We start from the raw sequence: 16,927 nt of genomic DNA on the forward strand, positions 1-16,927 counted from the left end.
GAGGGGCAGTGAGGCCAGCGGCCCCCAGTCTAGATGGTGGGGAGACAGTCCCAGCCGGAGAGGGCAGGGGTGCCTTGCTCCAACTTGGGCTGATTCACAGGACCAGGAGGAAGCCAGGAGACAAGACAGCATGGGGGGTGGGGAGGCCGGGAATGGGTGCCAGAGGGTGACTTTGTCCTGGAGCTGGCCAGCGCGTGGCCTGGGAAGTGATGGGTACGCTGGCCGGGAGGCCTTCGCTGTTACTGTCCATTGGGGAAGAGCTCTGACAGTTGGCGGCCCAGGCCTGAGCTGACATGAGGGTGTGGGCTACACGAGGGTCCCTGGCTTGGTGCAGCCAGGTGCTCCTGTGGTTCTGCTTGTGGGAGCTGGGGGTCACTGGGGGCCTGCCCCAAGGTCTGTACCCAGGCTGCGAGGTGCTTGCTGTATGGGCGAGGGGCCTATGGCAGCCAGGACCACTGCGTCTCTCCTGGGTCCTGCTGGGTGGACTCAGGGCAGGGATGTGCAGGAAGACAGCTAGAAACAGTGTGGGGAGCCAGACCTGTCCCTTGGAACCCCCACTTTGGACACATTCACGGTTACCCTTGAGGCCAGTCACTGAGCATTTATTTGGAGTTCCTGGAACCCCACTGCAGCCAGGGGCCAGGGCTGAGCATGGGGTACAGAGAAGGTGGGACCTGGCAGGCCCACGGAGACAGAGTGGCAACGCCCGGCTGTGCGGGAGCCAGGCAGGCGGTGACATGGCAGGGACTGTAGCTGGGGCCTGGGAGACCCTGCAGCAGGGGCGGTGCTCACGGTGGATACAAGGACAGGTGTGTTCGGCAGGGCCTCGGCCATGGCCCCTGTGCACCAAGCTCAGACTCTGGGCAGAGGAGGGGAGGCCGTGGGTACAGTCAGGCCAAGGCACGTGGCCTGCAGACCCCAGCCCAGCGGGGAGCATTGGGTTTCAGGAGGCGGCGGCTGAGGGCGAGGTTCTGCACAGAGCGGTGAGGGGCAGTGCCTTCAGGATGCAGGGTCTCCCAGGCCAGGTGAGACCAGAACAGCCCTTCCCAGCTGCTCCAGTGGGTAGGTTGGGGCCAGTAGCTGACTGGGCCCCTCCTGGAGGCAAAGGCTAGCCCAAAACCTGGCACTTCCTCTACTGGTGGTGACCTTGAGTCCACAAAACAGATGCCCTGGGGGTGAAGCTTGGGAGCTGGAAGCTGTTCCAGGAGGTGGGAGCAGGCTTGGGGTTTCTCCCGGGCATGTGGGGAGGGAGGCCCTCAGATTCCCCATCAGCCCCATGGTCTCAGTGCCCTATCTTTGCTGGTGACCAGGGATGCCTGGCGCCCCCTGCTGGCCCCTCCTCAGTCCTTCCCCGCAGGCCTGGCCTCGTAGGCTCAGTGGGCCTGAATTCCTTGGCACCTCCAGGCTTCAGAGCCAGTGACCACATGCTTGCTGGCCCATTCCCCGCCCCCACCCCAGCCCCACGGCTCTCAGCTGTCCGGCTCCAACGTCCACTCCGACAGCCACTGTAGGCAGGAGGCTCGCTGTGTCTCGGTCTCGGGGGGCTTGGTCGGGGGTGGTGGGGGCCGGCCAGGCCCAGGCAGGAGCACGGAGGGGCTGCCCGGCCTGGGGGTCCCATCCTTAGAGTCAGGGTCAGGGGTGGCCCGTAAGGCCTGCACCAGCTGGTCCAGCGGCTGCAGCAGGGTGTGGGGGCTCCAGCAGGCGTCCAGGGAGGGCAGGAATGGGTCGGGCGTGCAGGCCTCCACGCACTCGCCGTCCGTGGGAATGCGGAGGTAGAGGGCGTGCAGCATCATTCGGAACGGCCGGTCCTCCCGGCCCGAGGGCTCTCCGTAGGTCAGGTCGCCCACCACGGGGTGGCCCAGAGCACTGCAGTGCACACGCAGTTGGTGCGTCCGACCTGCGGGGAGAGCGGTGCCGGTCAGCTGGGGGCGGAAGTCGCCCCTTGGGTTGGAGCTCTCCCTGTCCCCTGCCATGGGCGGGATAGCAGTGTTCCCAACATGACTAGGGTGGCGCTCAGTCCTGGAGGATCCAGGCCAGCCAGACCCCCCCAGCACTGTCGGGAGCCAGCAGGGAGCCCATGTCAGGTAAGAGGCTGAGAGGCCGCAGGGCACGGAGCTGCGAGCAGGAATGCTTGCTGCCAGCTCTGACTTGAGGCTTAGAGTGACATAACACAGGCTACGTGGACTCGTGTCTCAGTTTCCCTTCCGTCACCAGCGGGAGACCACCCACCCCAGACACACCTGTGAGAGGCTTCAGCAGGACTTTGGAGACGGGATCGCCTGCGTACAGCCCGTGCTCCAGAACCACCAGCTCTGTCAGGCTTGGCTTGGGGTTCTCACAACCTGGGGTATGCAGAAGGCAGGGGTGCAGTCAGCCAGGCTAGCCCGGGGCCCAGGCCCACCCAACCCACGATGCCTGCCCGGTTGATCCCTGTCTGCTCAGGTCCACCCCAACCCAGCATGTCCACCCACTTGGTCCCTGCCCATCCAGTCCCATCCAGTCCCACCCATGATGCCCACCCGCTTAGTCCCTGCCTGCCGCACCCTGCGTGCCCTCGATGCACATGGTGTGGGCCCGGCCTTCTGTGCTGTTCCTGCCGATGGCGTGGCTGATGGTCACCCGGCTCTCTTGGATGTGCCCCCGAAGCTGCAGGGTTGGGGGGTATCACACGCAGATCACGGGACAGCCCGCCACTTCTGGGGAGCCCACCTAACACGAAGCAGCCATGTAGCATGCAGTGGGATGCTCTGAGCCAGGGCCTGCCCAAGTGCGCTGGGAGGCCTGAGTCCCCGCACCCCGTCCCCGGACTGACCAGGTCTTACCAGTGCCAGATAAGCCTTGGTCACGCGCCGCTCCTTGAAGCTCCTGTATGCGCTGCCGGCGGCTGCCTTGTTCAGGGCCACGCACAGCGCCCCGCTGGTGGAGAAATCCAGCTGGTGGCAGAACCTGTGGTGGGGCAGAGTCCAGCGTCTGAACCACTTCCCTCCACAGACGCTGTGGTGGGGCTCGGGCCACCCGCCTACCTGAATCCATAGCAGGTGCCGGGGTCCGCCAGCTCCGGGAAGCGGTGCCGCAGCTGCTTCTGCAGGGTCAGGGTCTCCCGCCACGTCTTGCTGTCAATGCGAAGGTCCCAGTGCTTGTTCACCACCAGGAAGTCGTGGCTCCGGTACACGATGGACAGGTTCTCCACGCTGCCCGGCTCCATGGCGGGCCTGCTGAGCCACGCGTGGGTGGGTGTGCGGTGAGCACGTGGGAGGTGCCCATCCCACAGACGTCCCCGTCCCCCGGGTTCCGGTGCAAAGCCACCGAGCCAGGCGCGCAGACCTACTGTGCAGCTGCACCCACTCCCCACGGTGAGGCCGGGGAGTCGGCCTGCTCGGGACCGACCAGAGGGGCCCTGCCCGACCCAGGCCCGGAGAAACAGCCGTTCCGAGCCCGCCCCGCAGAGCCTTCCCCATAGACCCTCCTCTCCAGGGAATGCACCTGACGGCCTCTGCCCGACGGCGGGGGCGGGAAAGGACCACAGCAACCCTGGGGCCGAGCAGCCAGGTCAGCCCGGGGCGCGCGGCAGGGCTGGGGCCTCCTCGCTCCCCGCAGCCCGCGAAGACCCGCGCCCCGCACAGGCCCGGTGTGCGGGCAAACCCTGGCTCCGAGCCCCTCCCGCGCCCCCGCCCACGCCAAGGCCGACCTGCTGCCGAGCCGCGCCGTCCAAGCCCCCGATGTCGTGCCCGGAGCCCGCTCTAGCCCTGCGCCCGCGCGCTCCCGACCCAGTGATCCTGGAACCGCGCGCGACTCCAGACGCCCAGCAGCGCCCCCGCCCTGCCCCGCTGCGCGCGGAGCCCCGCCTCCTCCCCGCCCCCGCCGCGGAAGGGCGGCTGCGCCGGCCAATGGCGAGCTCCCCAGGGCCAGCCGCGGCGACTGGGCGGGGGGGTCAAGAACTCGCCCCGCCCACCACACGCTCAGCCCCGCCTCCTCCCCGCCTACCAATGGCGAGGGCCGTTGGGCACGGCGGCCGCTGATTGGCGGCGCTCGGCACGCTCGGCACGCTCGGGGCGGGCGGCGCGTGGCGGCGACGGCGGCGCGGGAGATTCGGAGCAGGAGCCGGGTCTCGCGGACGGCATGGAGGACTACGAGCAGGAGCTGTGCGGCGTGGAGGATGACTTCCACAGCCAGTTCGCGGCCGAGCTGGAGGTGCTGGCCGAGCTGGAAGGTGGGGCGCGGCCCCCGGCAGGGACGGCTCTCCGGAGGCGGCGTGGCCGCACGGCCCGCGGTCGGAAGCCGGGACGGAGGCCACTTCGGGGGGGGCGCGCCGGGGGCCGGTGGGGCTTCCCGGCCGCGGCTGGCGGGGTCTGTCCCGGGGCGGCCGCCGAGACCCTCCTCTCCCGGCAGGGGCGTCGACTCCATCGCCCTCCGGGGTCCCCCCGCCCCCTGCGGGCCGGCCCCCGCGGACGTTCGAGGAGGCCCTCGCCGGAGGGGACGCGGCCTCCCGCGTCGCCCCAGCCGCCCCTCCGGGCAGCAGCCGGGGCCGCGCCAGGAAGAGGCAGGTGCACGCGGAGCCGCAGCCGGCCGGGTCCCCGCCCCGCAGTAGGTCGCGGCGTTGCCCCGGGGCCTCGGGGTGGGCGCGGGGCTGGCGAGGCCGCTGGCTCCTTCCCTGTCTCCCGCAGCCCCCGGGATCAAACGGCCCAGGCTGCAGGTGGTCAAGAGGCTGAACTTCAAGTCCGAGGAGTCGGAGGGGCCGCCCCCGCCCGACGCCCCCCCGAGGGACATCACCCCTCCGCCTGGCCCTGAGGACCTCGCCGAGCTGTGGGGCCATCGGTGTGTCCCGCCCCGTTTGTCTTGTGGGACTCAGATGGAGCCCTCCCGTTTCCTGGAAGAGGCCTGGGGCATGGGGAGGGTTTCGTGGCTCAGGGTGGCATCGGACACTTGTGTCCACTGGTGACCCGAGGCTTGAGTTTCTGCCATTGATGCCTGGTCTCCCCCCAGAGCCTCAGATGCTGCTGCCGACGTGGGTCTCACACAGGCCTCACCAGCCCCCCGAAATCCTGTCCTGAGACGGCCCCCCATCTTGGAGGACTATGTCCACGTGACATCCACGGAGGGCATCCGGGCCTTTCTGGTGCTGCGTGCTGACCCCGTGGGCACAGGGGTGCAGGTGAGTGCAGCGACACGTCCGTGGCCTGGGGCTGCCGGTGGCTGTGGACTTCCCACATGGCGCATGGGCCGGTGCTGCTCAGGAAAGGGTCCTGGGAGCCCTCACCTGTGCCGTTTGCTTAAAGCGGGTCCCGTGCACGCTGCCAGGGGCTGCAGAGGGGCAGGCTGCTTCATGGGGTGCTGCAGGGTCCAGCCCCACAGGGTCTAGTGGGTGTTTTTTTGCGTGCGGAGACGATAGATCTTAGAAAAGAGAGATGCAAGATGCGGACATAAGAGAACTCAGCTGGGTTGGGGGCCACTGTTACCGAGCCGCGGAGTCCAGCAGTGGCTCCGAATGCCTGGACGCTGATATTTATTGTCTTTGAGGCAGGGGCAGGGTAAGGAGAGTGAATTATCTGACATGATTGGTAGGTGTCAAGCAAGTCACATTCTTTTTTTTTTGAGACGGAGTTTCACTCTTGTTACCCAGGCTGGGTGCAATGGCGCGATCTCGGCTCACCGCAACCTCCGCCTCCTGGGTTCAGGCAATTCTCCTGCCTCAGCCTCCCGAGTAGCTGGGATTACAGGCACGCGCCACCATGCCCAGCTCATTTTTTGTATTTTTAGTAGAGACGGGGTTTCACCGTGATGACCAGGATGGTCTCGATCTCTTGACCTCGTGATCCACCCGCCTCGGCCTCCCAAGCAAATCACATTGTTACAATGGGGGGCGCGCAGTGGGTGCTGTGCAGAGGGCCCTTCCCTCTCAGGCAGCTTGCGCAAGGAGGGGAGGCACCTATATCAGTTTCTTTCTATGAACTTATCAGAGAGATCAGAGGCTTTTTAGGATTCCTATATTCCTGCTTCTCACAGCTTCTGAGAATTTACACGGGGGCATTGGGTGGGAAAGTGGAACGTGAAGGTGACCGTCGGAGCGCAGCCCCACAGAGAGGGTTTAACCCCCTGGATGTCTGTGGGCCGGCCTGGCTAGTGTCAGACAGAGTTTTCTCGGAAACTCCCCCTCAAGGCCTGCTAAGTAACGGGCGCCTTCCCAGGCACTGGCGCTACCACAAGGCTCTCGCTCTCACCTCCTGATCACTTCTCACAATGTCCCTTCGGTTCCTAATTATGTGTCACCCCATTATGTCTGTTTTATAAAATTAAAAATATTATTATAGTAAAGTGAAGATGGGTAGAGAAAGTGATGTAATAAGATGGATTACGTATTTGAACGTGGTGTCTATTTGGTGTCGTTTGGCCTCTTAAGCTGCAACTGACCAGTAAGTTTGTCTGGTGTGTTGCTGTATCTGAGTAATCATTTGTCACGCTGGGACAGTGTGCCTCAGTGTCTTGCTGTGGCACCCGGGCAGCTTTCTTCCTGCAGGGTGCAGCCTTAGAGGACACAGCCTCCCCACCCCCAGGCTGCTGTCCAGCCTGTTTGTGTGGCCTGGGGGTGGACAGGGCCTCCTCCCCGCTTCCCCCTCCCACGTTTGCCCTCCCTTTTCTCCTACCTGGTGAAGCTGCCCCTTGTTTCCCCTCTGTAGATGCCCCATCTGGGTGGCTTCCTTCCTTTGGCTCCCCTGCCCAGTCTCCCACCCCCCACTGGCCAGCTTACTGGGGTTGTCTCACTTGGGGCCCTGAGCGCTGAGGGGGCTGAGGTGAACCCCTTGACCTGGGAGGGCTCCAGAGGCAACTGTGTCCCTCCCTTCCCCACAGAGTCCTCTCCCCCACGTCCCATGGCGAGGCGGTGGCCAGCTGGACCTGTTGGGTGTATCCTTCGCCTCCCTGAAGGAGCAGGTTGACAGTGAGGTTGGAGCTGAAGGTTTGCTGGGGAGGTGGGGGGGTGCTGGGGCCGCCTGAGCCCTCCTCATCCCAGCCTGTGTTTGCACAGCGGCGGCAGCGGCTGCTTCAGGAGGCCCAGCAGCTCTCAGACACCCTGCACAGGTGACGCGGCCGGCCCCTCTGCCCCGGGGACCCTTTTGGGCTCTTGTATCAACTCCTAGCTCGTGTTTGTGGGGTGTGGGTCAGCATGGTTCCCTGTGAGGGGTTTGTGGCTCAGGACAGGGTCCTCTCCAGCCTCAGGTCAGAGGAGGAGGCAGCGCAGCCTGTGGGAGCCCCCGAGGAGGAGCTGGCTGCCGGCCAGGACACCTCCCCTCACTGCCTCTGGGTGGACGAGTTTGCGCCCCAGCACTACACGGAGCTGCTCAGTGACGACGTGAGGTCTTCTTCTCGCTCAAGTGTGACTGGCTCCCTCTGTTCCCACGATGGAAGGACCCGGGCCTGCTGGCCTTTGCACAGCCAGTTGGCTGGGCCTCAGGGATGGAGCAGGGACTCTGGTCTGCCCCCTGGAGCTGTAGGCGGGGAGCTGAGCACAGGGCTGTGTGCTGCTGGCCTCCTGTGACCTGTGAGCCGGGCCAGGGGTCCAGGTTGTCCCTGATCCAAGTCTCTGTCCCCTTTCCCACCTTCACAGCAGCCCACACTGGGGTGCCCCTGGGGAGGGCGGGGGCCTCCCAGATGGGCCGGGGACAGAGCCCCTGGTGTGAGCCTCTCGGTCACTCACTCGCAGGGAGACGGGGGTGGCCATTCGTCCTGAGGCTGGGTGTCCCATTGGGGTCCCGGGGCTCACAGTGGCAGGCTGACTTCCCGTGCCTGGAGGTGGTGCCCTCAGGCTGTGCGTCCCCTCCCTCAGTTCACCAACCGCTGCTTGCTCAAGTGGCTGAAGCTGTGGGACCTGGTGGTGTTTGGCCACGAGAGGCCTGCCCGGAAGCCCAGGCCCAGTGTTGAGCCGGCCCGGGCCAGCAAGGAGGCCACGGCCCCAGTCAAGTGGAAGAGCCATGAGCAGGTGCTGGAGGAGGTGCTGGAGGCTGGACTGGACCCGAGCCAGCGGCCGCGGCACAAGGTGAGCCCTGCTGGCCACGCGCCAGCACCAAGCCTGAGGCTTTGCACTTGGTTCCAGGCACCTGGAAGCCTCCGGGTTCTCTAAGGCTTTTCCTAGGAGGCTGGGTGTGGTGACCTGAGGGTCTTGGTGTGAAACACCATTAGTAGCAGTTAGAACTGGAATCTGTTTCAGTGACAGCTCGGGGGAAGTCAGTGCCCCTGAAGGGCTCTGCGTCTGGCCAGGATCATCTGGTGGACGGTGGGTGGTTTCTGGGGGCCGGGCATGTGGGTGCCGGCTGTGTCTCGTCTGCACAAGCCTTACTCTGCATGGGGTTTTTTCTGCGGCCTTCTTGGTGCGTGAATGTGGCCAGTTTTGTCTTGTTTGTGGGGTGGGGAGCGCCCAGCCTGTGGGGCACACGTTACCATCCCTGGCTGCTGGCCGGCGCGTCCTGGGGATGTGGTGCACACCACGTCTCTGTCTCCCTGGGCTGCAGGTGGCACTGCTGTGTGGGCCCCCGGGGCTGGGGAAGACCACCCTGGCACACGTGATTGCGCGGCACGCGGGGTACTCTGTGGTGGAGATGAACGCTAGGTGGGTGGCTCTTACGTCTGTCCTGGTGTGTTTCAGTTCTGGCTGTGGAGCTGAGACCAGGGATGGATGCTCCTGACACTCCTGTCTTGAGGGTGGGGGTGGCCTGGGCCTGTGGGCTTGGGAAATGTGTCCTTCCTCGGGATTCACGGGGTCACTGCAGCCACGTCACGTGGCAGCCTCAGTGTAGGGATGGCAGCCCTGGTCTTGGGAGGCTACCCTGCCCGGGACACTGGCTGCCCTGATCCTGGACCTCACTGTTCCAGTGACGACCGCAGTCCCGAGATCTTCCGCACACGCATCGAGGCGGCGACGCAGATGGAGTCTGTGCTGGGTGCTAGCGGGAAGCCCAACTGCCTGGTCATCGATGAGATCGACGGGGCCCCTATGGTGGGCTCCCTGATGCCTGGGTGGGAGGGTGGGCGGGCACCGGGGCCTAGGCTCACAGTCTGCTTCGCCTCCCCCAAGGCTGCCATCAATGTCCTCCTGAGCATCGTGAACCGCAAGGGCCCACGGGAGGCGGAGCTCCAGGGCCAGGCCATGCCTTTGAGTGGTGGCCGGCGGCGCAGGGCAGAGGGGGGGATCCTGATGAGGCCCATTATCTGCATTTGCAATGACCAGTGAGTGTGTGGGCGGGTGCTGCGGTCAGGAGAGGCCCCGGTGCCTGGAGGGAGGGTCCGGCCCCTGCCGTGCCCCGGGCTGTGGTGCCCACCCTGGGTCCCTGGCGCTGCTGCCTCTCCTCAGGTTCTCACCGTCCCTGCGGCAGCTGAAGCAGCAGGCCCTCCTGCTGCACTTCCCGCCGACTCTGCCCTCAAGACTGGTGCAGCGTCTCCAGGAGGTCAGTGGGGCCCAGGGAGCCGCTCGGCTAACGCAGGGTTGGGGGTGTGGCTTCGTCCTAGCCCCGGTTTCCCTGTCCCCTCTCTGTGGAGCCCGTGGTAACTCCGGCAGGATGGGGCATACAGTGGGGCCCTCCGCAGCCTACTTCTCCCGCAGGTCTCCCTGCGGCGGGGACTGAAGGCCGACCCCGGGGTGCTGGCCGCCCTCTGCGAGAAAACTGACAATGACATTCGGGCTTGCATCAACACCCTGCAGGTTGGAGGCAGGCAGGCGCCGGGTGGGGCGGGAAGGGGTCGGGAGTTGGCTGCCTCTTATGCTTCCCCCACTTGTCCAGTTTTTGCACAGCCGGGGCCAGCGGGAGCTGAGTGTGCGGGACGTGCGGGCCACACGTGTGGGCGTCAAGGACCAGCGCAGAGGGCTCTTCTCGGTGTGGCAGGAGGTCTTCCAGCTGCCTCGAGCCCAGAGGTAGGCGGCATGGTCTTGGCTCAGACAGCCATGGTGCCTGGACCCCAGGATGCTGGCCCTCTGTGCAGACCAGCACAACCGAGTCGGGGACTCTGAGTCCTGAGCCCGTGGCTGCCTGCCAGCCTCCAGGGCCCTCCTGGCCTTTCCCTGGCTTGTTCTCACCACTCAGCCTTGGTGGCTCAGCCACGGAAGCCACCAGGGCCCCTGTGGGAAGGCCGCCCTGATTCAGTGGGGCCCCCAGGGCACCCCTTGGCTCGACTTCCACCCTCAGTTTTGCCACATTGGGCCTGGGCTGTGGTCTCTGCTCCTGCCTGCCCGTACTGTGAGGCCCCCTGTGGGCGGGAGCAGCCAGCATGCCTCTGTGTGACCTGGTGCAGGGCCACAGGGGGTGCTGGTCTGGTTGTGCCTTGGGGCATGAGAGGTGCCAGGCTGGGGCTGCAGGACGTGCTGCTCCTGGCCTGGACCCCGGGTTGGGGGGGGCACCCTGGGGTCTTCTGGACCCAGAGGGTCAGTCAGGGCTCCTCCTCACATTTAGTGAGGTTTTCAGGGGGTCGAGGGCAGGTTATGTCCCCAGCTGTCTCAACGTGAGCGAGGGAGCAAGGGCCCTGCTGAGAAGCGTGGAGTGGGGGTGCCTTTGGGAGGCATGGGCCTACCTTTGCTTGCACACGGGCCTGTCCAGCTTCAGCCCCCCCATCTGTAGGCGCCGTGTGAGCCAGGATCCTGCCCTGCCTACCGACACGCTCCTGCTGGGTGACGGGGACGTGGGCTCCCTCACCTCGGCCTCACAGCGATTCTACCACGTCCTGCACGCGGCTGCCTCTGCGGGCGAGCACGAGAAGGTGGTCCAGGTACCTGCCCTCCACCAAAATCCCTGCTGGAGGCTGCTTGGCCAGGACCTGGGCTGTGGCCTTGCCCCTCCCAGCCCTCCAGGAGGATGGGGAGATGCTTCGGGGTGCTGATAGAGAGAGAGGCAGGCGTTGGGAGATGGGGCACCAGCAGGCCTCCGAGGTCCGGAGCCGGAGCCCGGAGGAGGGGAGGGCTGCAGGGTATGGGCCCTCAGCAGGCAAGGAGGGAGGGAGCGGGCGTCTGACTGGGGAGGGTGCGGTGGAGGCTGCTTGGGACTCTCAGCCAGTTGGGGTAGAGCCTCTGCCTGACCGCCTAGCCTGGCGCTGTGAGGGCCAGGCACGTGGGGTGGAGAGCAGGGCAGTGAGGTCTAGGCCTGAGCAAGCGGCAGAGGTCTCCCTGTCGCCCTGCCCCCGGAAGGCCCTGGCTAAGCTGCCTACCAACAATTCTAAGCGGCTTTGGATCAGCGACTGGGGATCCACAACCAATCCTCAAATCTGTGGTGTAGAGAGGTGGTGTGTGGGGGGGTGTGGAGCAGCGGGGGTGGGGTGGAGCAGCGGGGGCGGTGCGGAGCAGCGGGGGCGGTGGACTCCCCTGCAGAATGTGGGGGGTTCCATGCCCTGGATTCTGGTGGATGGAGCTTCCTCAGGCAGTCTAAGATGAGGCTGAGTGAGGCTGGACCGCTTTGGCTCCTGGAGGCCACCCCGTGGGCGGTTAAGCCTCTGTCAAGCTGGAGTGGGGGTGCTCAGGGGTGGGCGGGGGCGTGAGGGCAGGAGCTCAGGGTTGCCCTGGGGTGGGCGGGGGCGTGAGGGGCAGGAGCTTAGGGTTGCCCTGGGGTGGGTGAGGGCGTGAGGGGCAGAAGCTCAGGGTTGCCCTGGGGTGGGTGGGGGCGTGAGGGGCAGAAGCTCAGGGTTGCCTTGGGGTGGGCGGGGGCGTGAGGGCAGGAGCTCAGGGTTGCCCTGGGGTGGGCAGGGGCGTGAGGGGCAGGAGCTCAGGGTTGCCCTGGGGTGGGCGGGGGCGTGAGGGGCAGAAGCTCAGGGTTGCCCTGGGGCGTGAGGGGCAGGAGCTCAGGGTTGCCCTGGGGTGGGCGGGGGCGTGAGGGCAGGAGCTCAGGGTTGCCCTGGGGTGGGCGGGGGCGTGAGGGCAGGAGCTCAGGGTTGCCCTGGGGTGGGCGGGGGCGTGAGGGCAGGAGCTCAGGGTTGCCCTGGGGTGGGCGGGGGCGTGAGGGCAGGAGCTCAGGGTTGCCCTGGGGTGGGCGGGGGCGTGAGGGCAGGAGCTCAGGGTTGCCCTGGGGTGGGCGGGGGCGTGAGGGCAGGAGCTCAGGGTTTCCGGCCACCTGTAGGGCTTGTTCGACAACTTCCTGCGCTTGCGGCTGCGAGACTCCAGCCTCGACGCTGTGTGCGTGGCCCTCGACTGGCTGGCCTTTGACGACCTGCTGGCACGGGCTGCCCACCACAGCCAGAGCTTCCAGCTGCTGCGCTACCCACCCTTCCTGCCCGTGGCCTTCCACGTGCTGTTTGCCTCCAGCCACACGCCCAGGATCACCTTCCCCAGCAGCCAGCAGGAGGTGTGTCTGCCCCAGCCCCCTGTGCCGTCCGTCTGTGTGGCTGCACCCCTCCCGTTTCCCCACCTGGCCTGGGAGGCCCCCGTGACCAGGCCTTGGGTCACCCACTGCCCCAGGCCCAGAACCGGATGAGCCAGATGAGGAACCTGATCCAGACGCTGGTGTCCGGCATTGTGCCAGCCACGCGAAGCCGGGCCACGCCCCAGGCCCTGCTCCTGGACGCCCTCTGCCTGCTCCTGGACATTCTCACACCCAAGCTCCGCCCTGTGAGTGTCCTTCCCGGGGTGGGGGACTCCCCACCTGCTGCACCCCCACCCCAGGTGAGCACACAGCAGTACAGCCTGCTCAGCCCCCCGCCTGCTGCCCCACCCAGGTCAGCACGCAACTGTACAGTGTCCGCGAGAAACAACAGCTGGCCAGCCTGGTGGGCACGATGCTTGCCTATAGCCTGACCTACTGCCAGGAGCGCACGCCCGACGGGCAGTATGTCTACAGGCTTGAGCCGTGAGTCCCCCGGCGCCTGGGGTGGGGGACTGGGGGCGGCACTCCAGGTGCCAAGGCCCACGTGGGACCAGGAGTCTGAGAGCACAGTCATGGGAGGGTGTCTGGGGGTGGTGGGCCCAGCGCAGCCTTTGCTCAGATGTGACTGAGAGGCTGGGCACAGCCCTGGGACCAGAGTTCTACAGAGCTGCTCCCTGCCTTGGCGTCCCCACACGGAGCTGGAGCCAGGCGGCCTTGAGAGTGCCTCGCTTCCTAAGGCCGAGGCCCACTGTGGGTTCGCCACGGGGTGGCGGGGCTGAGGCACCGGGCAGTGGCCCCAGGGTCCTGCTGCTCCAGCGACGGGACTGGCATGCAGGACGCCAAGTCACTCTGTGAAACCCTTGGCAGGTTTCATTGTTATCCCCTGTACGCTTGCAGTTGGGGAAACTGAGGCTCAGGGCTGTGAAACCCGGTTGCTGCAGGGCAGGGGTGCAGTGGCGCCAGGACTCAACCCCACATTCCCACTCCGGTGTGGCATTGGAGTTTTCGGTTGGAGCACCCGGCGGGTCTCTGGCCCTGGGCCTGGCCCCCACTGACCAGTGCCCTGGTGCCTGCCCACCCTGAGCAGGAACGTGGAGGAGCTCTGCCGCTTCCCTGAGCTGCCTGCCCGCAAGCCCCTCACCTACCAGGCCAAGCAGCTCATTGCCCGAGAGATTGAGGTGGAGAAGATGCGGCGGGCAGAGGCTTCAGCCCAGGCAGGGAACAGCCCCCAGGTGAGCCCACCCAGGTTCTGGAGCAGGTTGGGGCCTGGGCATGGACCATCCCCACCGTAGCCCTGTGTGGCCAATCCTGACAGTGCCTGTTCCCTGCAGGTGGATGGGAGCCCCCCAGGGCTCAAGGGTCTGCTGGGGGGCAGTGGGGAGAAAGGGGTGCGGCGACCTGCCCCACGAAACCACGAGCAGCGGCTGGAGCACATCATGAGGCGCGCGGCACCAGAGGAGCAGGTGCGGAAGGGGCAGTAGCAGGGGCGGGGCCGGGGCAGCCATGGGGCGGGGCTCGGGTACCTTTGCGGTGGGGCTGGGGCAGCCGTGGGGCAGGGCCAGAGTACCTTTGGGGGTGGGGGTGGGGCTGAGCCACAGGAGGAGTCTGCCTTGGGGTGGGGCTGGCTCAGTGCCCTAAGTGGGGGTTCTGAAGGACCAGCTCCCCACTGTCAGCACCACCAGGGTTCCACCTGGGCCTGTGTCCTGCCTGGGCAGAAGAGTGTCCCTATTGGTTTACTGCCGGGTTCCTGTCTGAGGAGTAGATCGCAATGAGGGGTGGGGGGTGCTGGCCTGGGCCAGGTTGGGAAAGGTGTCTCAGAGGCGCTCCGGGCCCTCCTCCCTGGAAAGGCCCTCGGTCCTCCCATCGTTGGCAGGGGCTGCATGGGGTGTCTGCCCTACGGGGCTGACCAACCCCGTTTCCCCATCAGCCTGAGAGGGACTTCTTTGGACGTGTGGTGGTCAGGAGCGTGGCAGCGCCGAGTGCAGGTGTGTGTGGGGCTTTGCAAGGTTGCGGGGGACCTGGGGTGCCGGGGTCCAGCTGAGGAGCAACGCTGCGGCCCCACAGGGGACACGGCCCCGGAGCAGGACTCAGCGGAGCGGCGCATGGGCACAGCGGTGGGCAGGAGCGAGGTCTGGTTCCGCTTCAACGAGGGCGTCTCCAACGCGGTGCGGCGCAGCGTGTACATCAGAGACTTGCTCTAGTTTCCTCTGACCCGGAGACGGCGCGGAGGGACGGAAACCCGGACGCTTTCATAAAGTCACACCTTTACAGACCGCAGTCATGCGCGAGTGGCGTGGGCTCACGGGATGGTGGGAGCGGGAGGGGCCGGGCGGAGCCCACGGGACTGTGGAAGGGGGGATGGGCGGAGCCCACGGGACGGTGGGAGTGGGCCGGGTGCCGGCTCACAGGATGGTGCACTTGCCCTTCTCCACCCACGGGTTGTTCTTCATCAGGTCGGGGTTCAGGAAAGGGTCTTTGGGGATCCCATCCTCAATCCACTTCAGCAGCCTGTGGGTGGGCGGGTGGAAGGTGAGGGGTGGCACCTGGCCCCCGAGGGCCGCCTGCTGCACCTGCCCGTCGGCGCTGGTCCTGGCTATGAAAATGAGCGGCCAGTGCGGGGCAGAGAAACCAGAGGCAAATGAGGCGGGTGGGGCACTCACTCGGGGATGGTCTTGGAGGCCATCTCTCGCTGGTAGGACAGCTGGTACTTGAGGCTCTCCACCTCCTTTTTCATCTGAGGCACGTCCCACTCCTCCATGGCGTCGGGGGCTTCCGAAGCAGCCAGCCTGGGGCTGGAGAGCACAGGAGGAAGCCGCAGAACCAAGGCCACCAGCCTGCGGTCCTACCCCCCAGCTGCTCCTTCCCCACAGGCCTGAGCTGAGCCCCCCAAGATGAAGTGGGGAGAGTTCCCACCAGACTCCTGCCCTCTCCACCCCCGTCCTTCCCCAGGTCCACCGGTGTTGCTAGGGTGCAGGGCACACGGTGTCCCATGAGGCCCCAGCCCCCTCCCCCGGTGGGGTTAATTCCCTGTCCTTCCCCGTGTCCACCGGTGTTGCTAGGGTGCAGGGCACAGGGTGTCCCACGAGGCCCCAGCCCCCTCCCCCGGCGGGGTTAATTAACCGGGAGAAACTTTCCATCCATCCTCCGCTAGCTCCCATCCCCCACACCTGACGAAGGTCCCTTGAAGACAACAGAACAGGTGCCCAGCACGGCAGGTCCCCAGCTCCCACCCTCCCACTGAGGCCCTGGCGGGCTGATCAGACCACGGTGTACCCCCTGTTTTGCATGGGCAGAGCCCAGCCCAGAGCCAGTGACTCCTTGGCAGGAAGGCTCTGCTCAGTTTGCATTTTTGGCGGGTGGGCTGGGCTGGGCTGGGCTGGGGTGTGTGCTCAGGACCTTGGGGGCTCAGGCTACATGGCCTGAGTCTGGGATGTGGGCTGTGGGTGGCCCCTGGGTCCCCAGTTTGTTTGGCGACCACACACGGGTCACCTGCAGGCTTTCTGCTTGTGGCCAGCATGGGAAAGCCACAGGTTGACACCTCTCAGAACTGTTGGAAGTTCAAGGCGAATGGGGGTGGGAAGCCCCCTGCCTCTCCCACCCCCTGCCCACTCCAGGGGCACAGGGAGTCTCATTCTGCCCCGACTCTGGCCACAATCCCTGAGATTAGGAGACAGGGCTGGCTTCCTTGACCTTGGGAGGGTGGGAAGGGGGCTGGTGCTGAGTTTGGGGGAGCCTTCCTCTGGCCCAACAGGCTCCCCATCCCTTTGGTCTCACAGCTGCACCACCCACCTAGGGAGGGGCCCAAGGCCTGGCGCCGGTGGGATCCTGGTTGGTTAATTGGACAGACTGTCAGAAGCTGGGGGAGGGTCCGCCAGGAGCTGGGTGGGAGCCCAGGGAGTGGGTGGGGGCGGGCTTCTGGGGGAACAATTAGGGTCCTGCAGAGGATTCCCTCCTGTTTGGGCCTTTCCTCAGAGACCCCCACACACAGTCACGTGGGTGTAGGGCCAGCTGCCAGGGGGTCCTCGTCCAGCTCTACCTGCCAGGAGCTGCTGCTGTCAAGCCCCGCCGCCCGCACCCCGTGGACACCCCCAGCCATGGCACTTGGCGGGCACTGCGGGCGCGCACGGCACTCAGACGGACCGCGGCTCCCCCGAACCTCATAAGCCGCCGCCCCGCTTGCAGCACCACCCGGGAGTTAGGGTGAGCCCAGGGGACCGACTTGGGCAAGCCAAGAGCCACGGGGTCCTCCCCAGCCCCAGGGGCCTGTTTGTTGGCCCTACCTTGAAAGGTGACAGCGTAGGGACAGTGATGACAACGGCCAGGCGACCGAGAGTGACAGCGAGGGCCAAGTGCTGTGCCCGGAGTCTGCCTGGCAGAGCCCCAGCTGGGCCCCGCCCCTCCCGCCACCTGGGCCCTGGCCCCGCCCCCACGCCCTCCTCAGGGCTGAGCTGACCCCAGAGACAGCCTGTGCTGCCGCCTCCCTGGGGCTCACCCAGTGCATGGACATGCAGCCAGGGGCCAGTGTGGGGCTGGTCCAGTTACCCCGAGGGGCCAGCTTGGCCACCGGTGGAGTAGTCTCCTTCAACCTTGGGGGCAGGTTC

At 66.2% G+C, this 16,927-nt stretch overlaps 3 protein-coding genes across 6 annotated transcripts; 1 reads left to right on the top strand and 2 right to left on the bottom strand.

The window, feature by feature from the left end:
* Positions 1-586: 586 nt before the first annotated feature.
* RPUSD1 (RNA pseudouridine synthase domain containing 1) lies at positions 587-3,772 on the bottom strand. 2 transcript variants are annotated; one of them, XM_002755738.6, is made up of 6 exons: positions 3,689-3,772; positions 3,024-3,212; positions 2,823-2,946; positions 2,544-2,646; positions 2,241-2,342; positions 587-1,897 (listed from the first exon to the last, which is right to left on the bottom strand). In XM_002755738.6, the coding sequence occupies exons 2-6, from the start codon at positions 3,203-3,205 to the stop codon at positions 1,470-1,472; spliced, it is 939 nt and encodes a 312-aa protein (XP_002755784.1). In that variant the 5' UTR covers positions 3,206-3,212; positions 3,689-3,772; the 3' UTR covers positions 587-1,469. The 2 variants fall into 2 exon arrangements, with proteins under 2 accessions (XP_002755784.1, XP_078200338.1); XM_078344212.1 differs by having other exon boundaries at positions 3,024-3,215.
* Positions 3,773-4,049: 277 nt separating this feature from the next.
* On the top strand, positions 4,050-14,603 carry CHTF18 (chromosome transmission fidelity factor 18). 3 transcript variants are annotated; one of them, XM_035266392.3, is made up of 22 exons: positions 4,050-4,210; positions 4,390-4,584; positions 4,665-4,815; positions 4,984-5,152; positions 6,847-6,939; positions 7,022-7,074; positions 7,207-7,345; positions 7,820-8,029; positions 8,502-8,599; positions 8,863-8,986; positions 9,065-9,216; positions 9,341-9,434; positions 9,590-9,688; positions 9,768-9,898; positions 10,599-10,746; positions 12,084-12,308; positions 12,422-12,571; positions 12,679-12,809; positions 13,414-13,558; positions 13,658-13,789; positions 14,254-14,311; positions 14,391-14,603. In XM_035266392.3, the coding sequence occupies exons 1-22, from the start codon at positions 4,120-4,122 to the stop codon at positions 14,525-14,527; spliced, it is 2,925 nt and encodes a 974-aa protein (XP_035122283.2). In that variant the 5' UTR covers positions 4,050-4,119; the 3' UTR covers positions 14,528-14,603. The 3 variants fall into 3 exon arrangements, with proteins under 3 accessions (XP_035122283.2, XP_078200317.1, XP_078200318.1); XM_078344191.1 differs by lacking the exon at positions 4,390-4,584; XM_078344192.1 differs by lacking the exons at positions 13,414-13,558; positions 13,658-13,789; positions 14,254-14,311; positions 14,391-14,603 and adding an exon at positions 13,194-13,367.
* Positions 14,574-16,663, bottom strand: GNG13 (G protein subunit gamma 13). The gene is made up of 3 exons (XM_017978604.4): positions 16,607-16,663; positions 14,987-15,118; positions 14,574-14,834 (listed from the first exon to the last, which is right to left on the bottom strand). The coding sequence occupies exons 2-3, from the start codon at positions 15,082-15,084 to the stop codon at positions 14,729-14,731; spliced, it is 204 nt and encodes a 67-aa protein (XP_017834093.1). The 5' UTR covers positions 15,085-15,118; positions 16,607-16,663; the 3' UTR covers positions 14,574-14,728.
* Between the last annotated feature and the right edge of the window lie 264 nt (positions 16,664-16,927).

The sequence above is a fragment of the Callithrix jacchus genome, chromosome 12 (assembly GCF_049354715.1).
Source record: "Callithrix jacchus isolate 240 chromosome 12, calJac240_pri, whole genome shotgun sequence".
Lineage (NCBI taxonomy): Eukaryota > Metazoa > Chordata > Mammalia > Primates > Cebidae > Callithrix > Callithrix jacchus.

What these genes read in the sequence shown, in the direction of transcription:
- CHTF18 (XM_035266392.3), top strand. Translation starts at nt 4,120, where the DNA reads ATGGAGGACTACGAGCAGGAGCTGTGCGGCGTGGAGGATGACTTCCAC. An exon ending in GGTGCTGGCCGAGCTGGAAG is followed by an intron (nt 4,211 to 4,389) that starts GTGGGGCGCGGC and finishes CTCTCCCGGCAG; the next exon opens with GGGCGTCGACTCCATCGCCC. An exon ending in GCGCGGCACCAGAGGAGCAG is followed by an intron (nt 13,790 to 14,253) that starts GTGCGGAAGGGG and finishes TTTCCCCATCAG; the next exon opens with CCTGAGAGGGACTTCTTTGG.
- GNG13 (XM_017978604.4), bottom strand. Translation starts at nt 15,084, where the DNA reads ATGGAGGAGTGGGACGTGCCTCAGATGAAAAAGGAGGTGGAGAGCCTC. An exon ending in GCCTCCAAGACCATCCCCGA is followed by an intron (nt 14,835 to 14,986) that starts GTGAGTGCCCCA and finishes GCCCACCCACAG; the next exon opens with GCTGCTGAAGTGGATTGAGG.
- RPUSD1 (XM_002755738.6), bottom strand. Translation starts at nt 3,205, where the DNA reads ATGGAGCCGGGCAGCGTGGAGAACCTGTCCATCGTGTACCGGAGCCAC. An exon ending in CCAAGGCTTATCTGGCACTG is followed by an intron (nt 2,647 to 2,822) that starts GTAAGACCTGGT and finishes CCAACCCTGCAG; the next exon opens with CTTCGGGGGCACATCCAAGA. An exon ending in CCTGCTGAAGCCTCTCACAG is followed by an intron (nt 1,898 to 2,240) that starts GTGTGTCTGGGG and finishes CTCTCCCCGCAG; the next exon opens with GTCGGACGCACCAACTGCGT.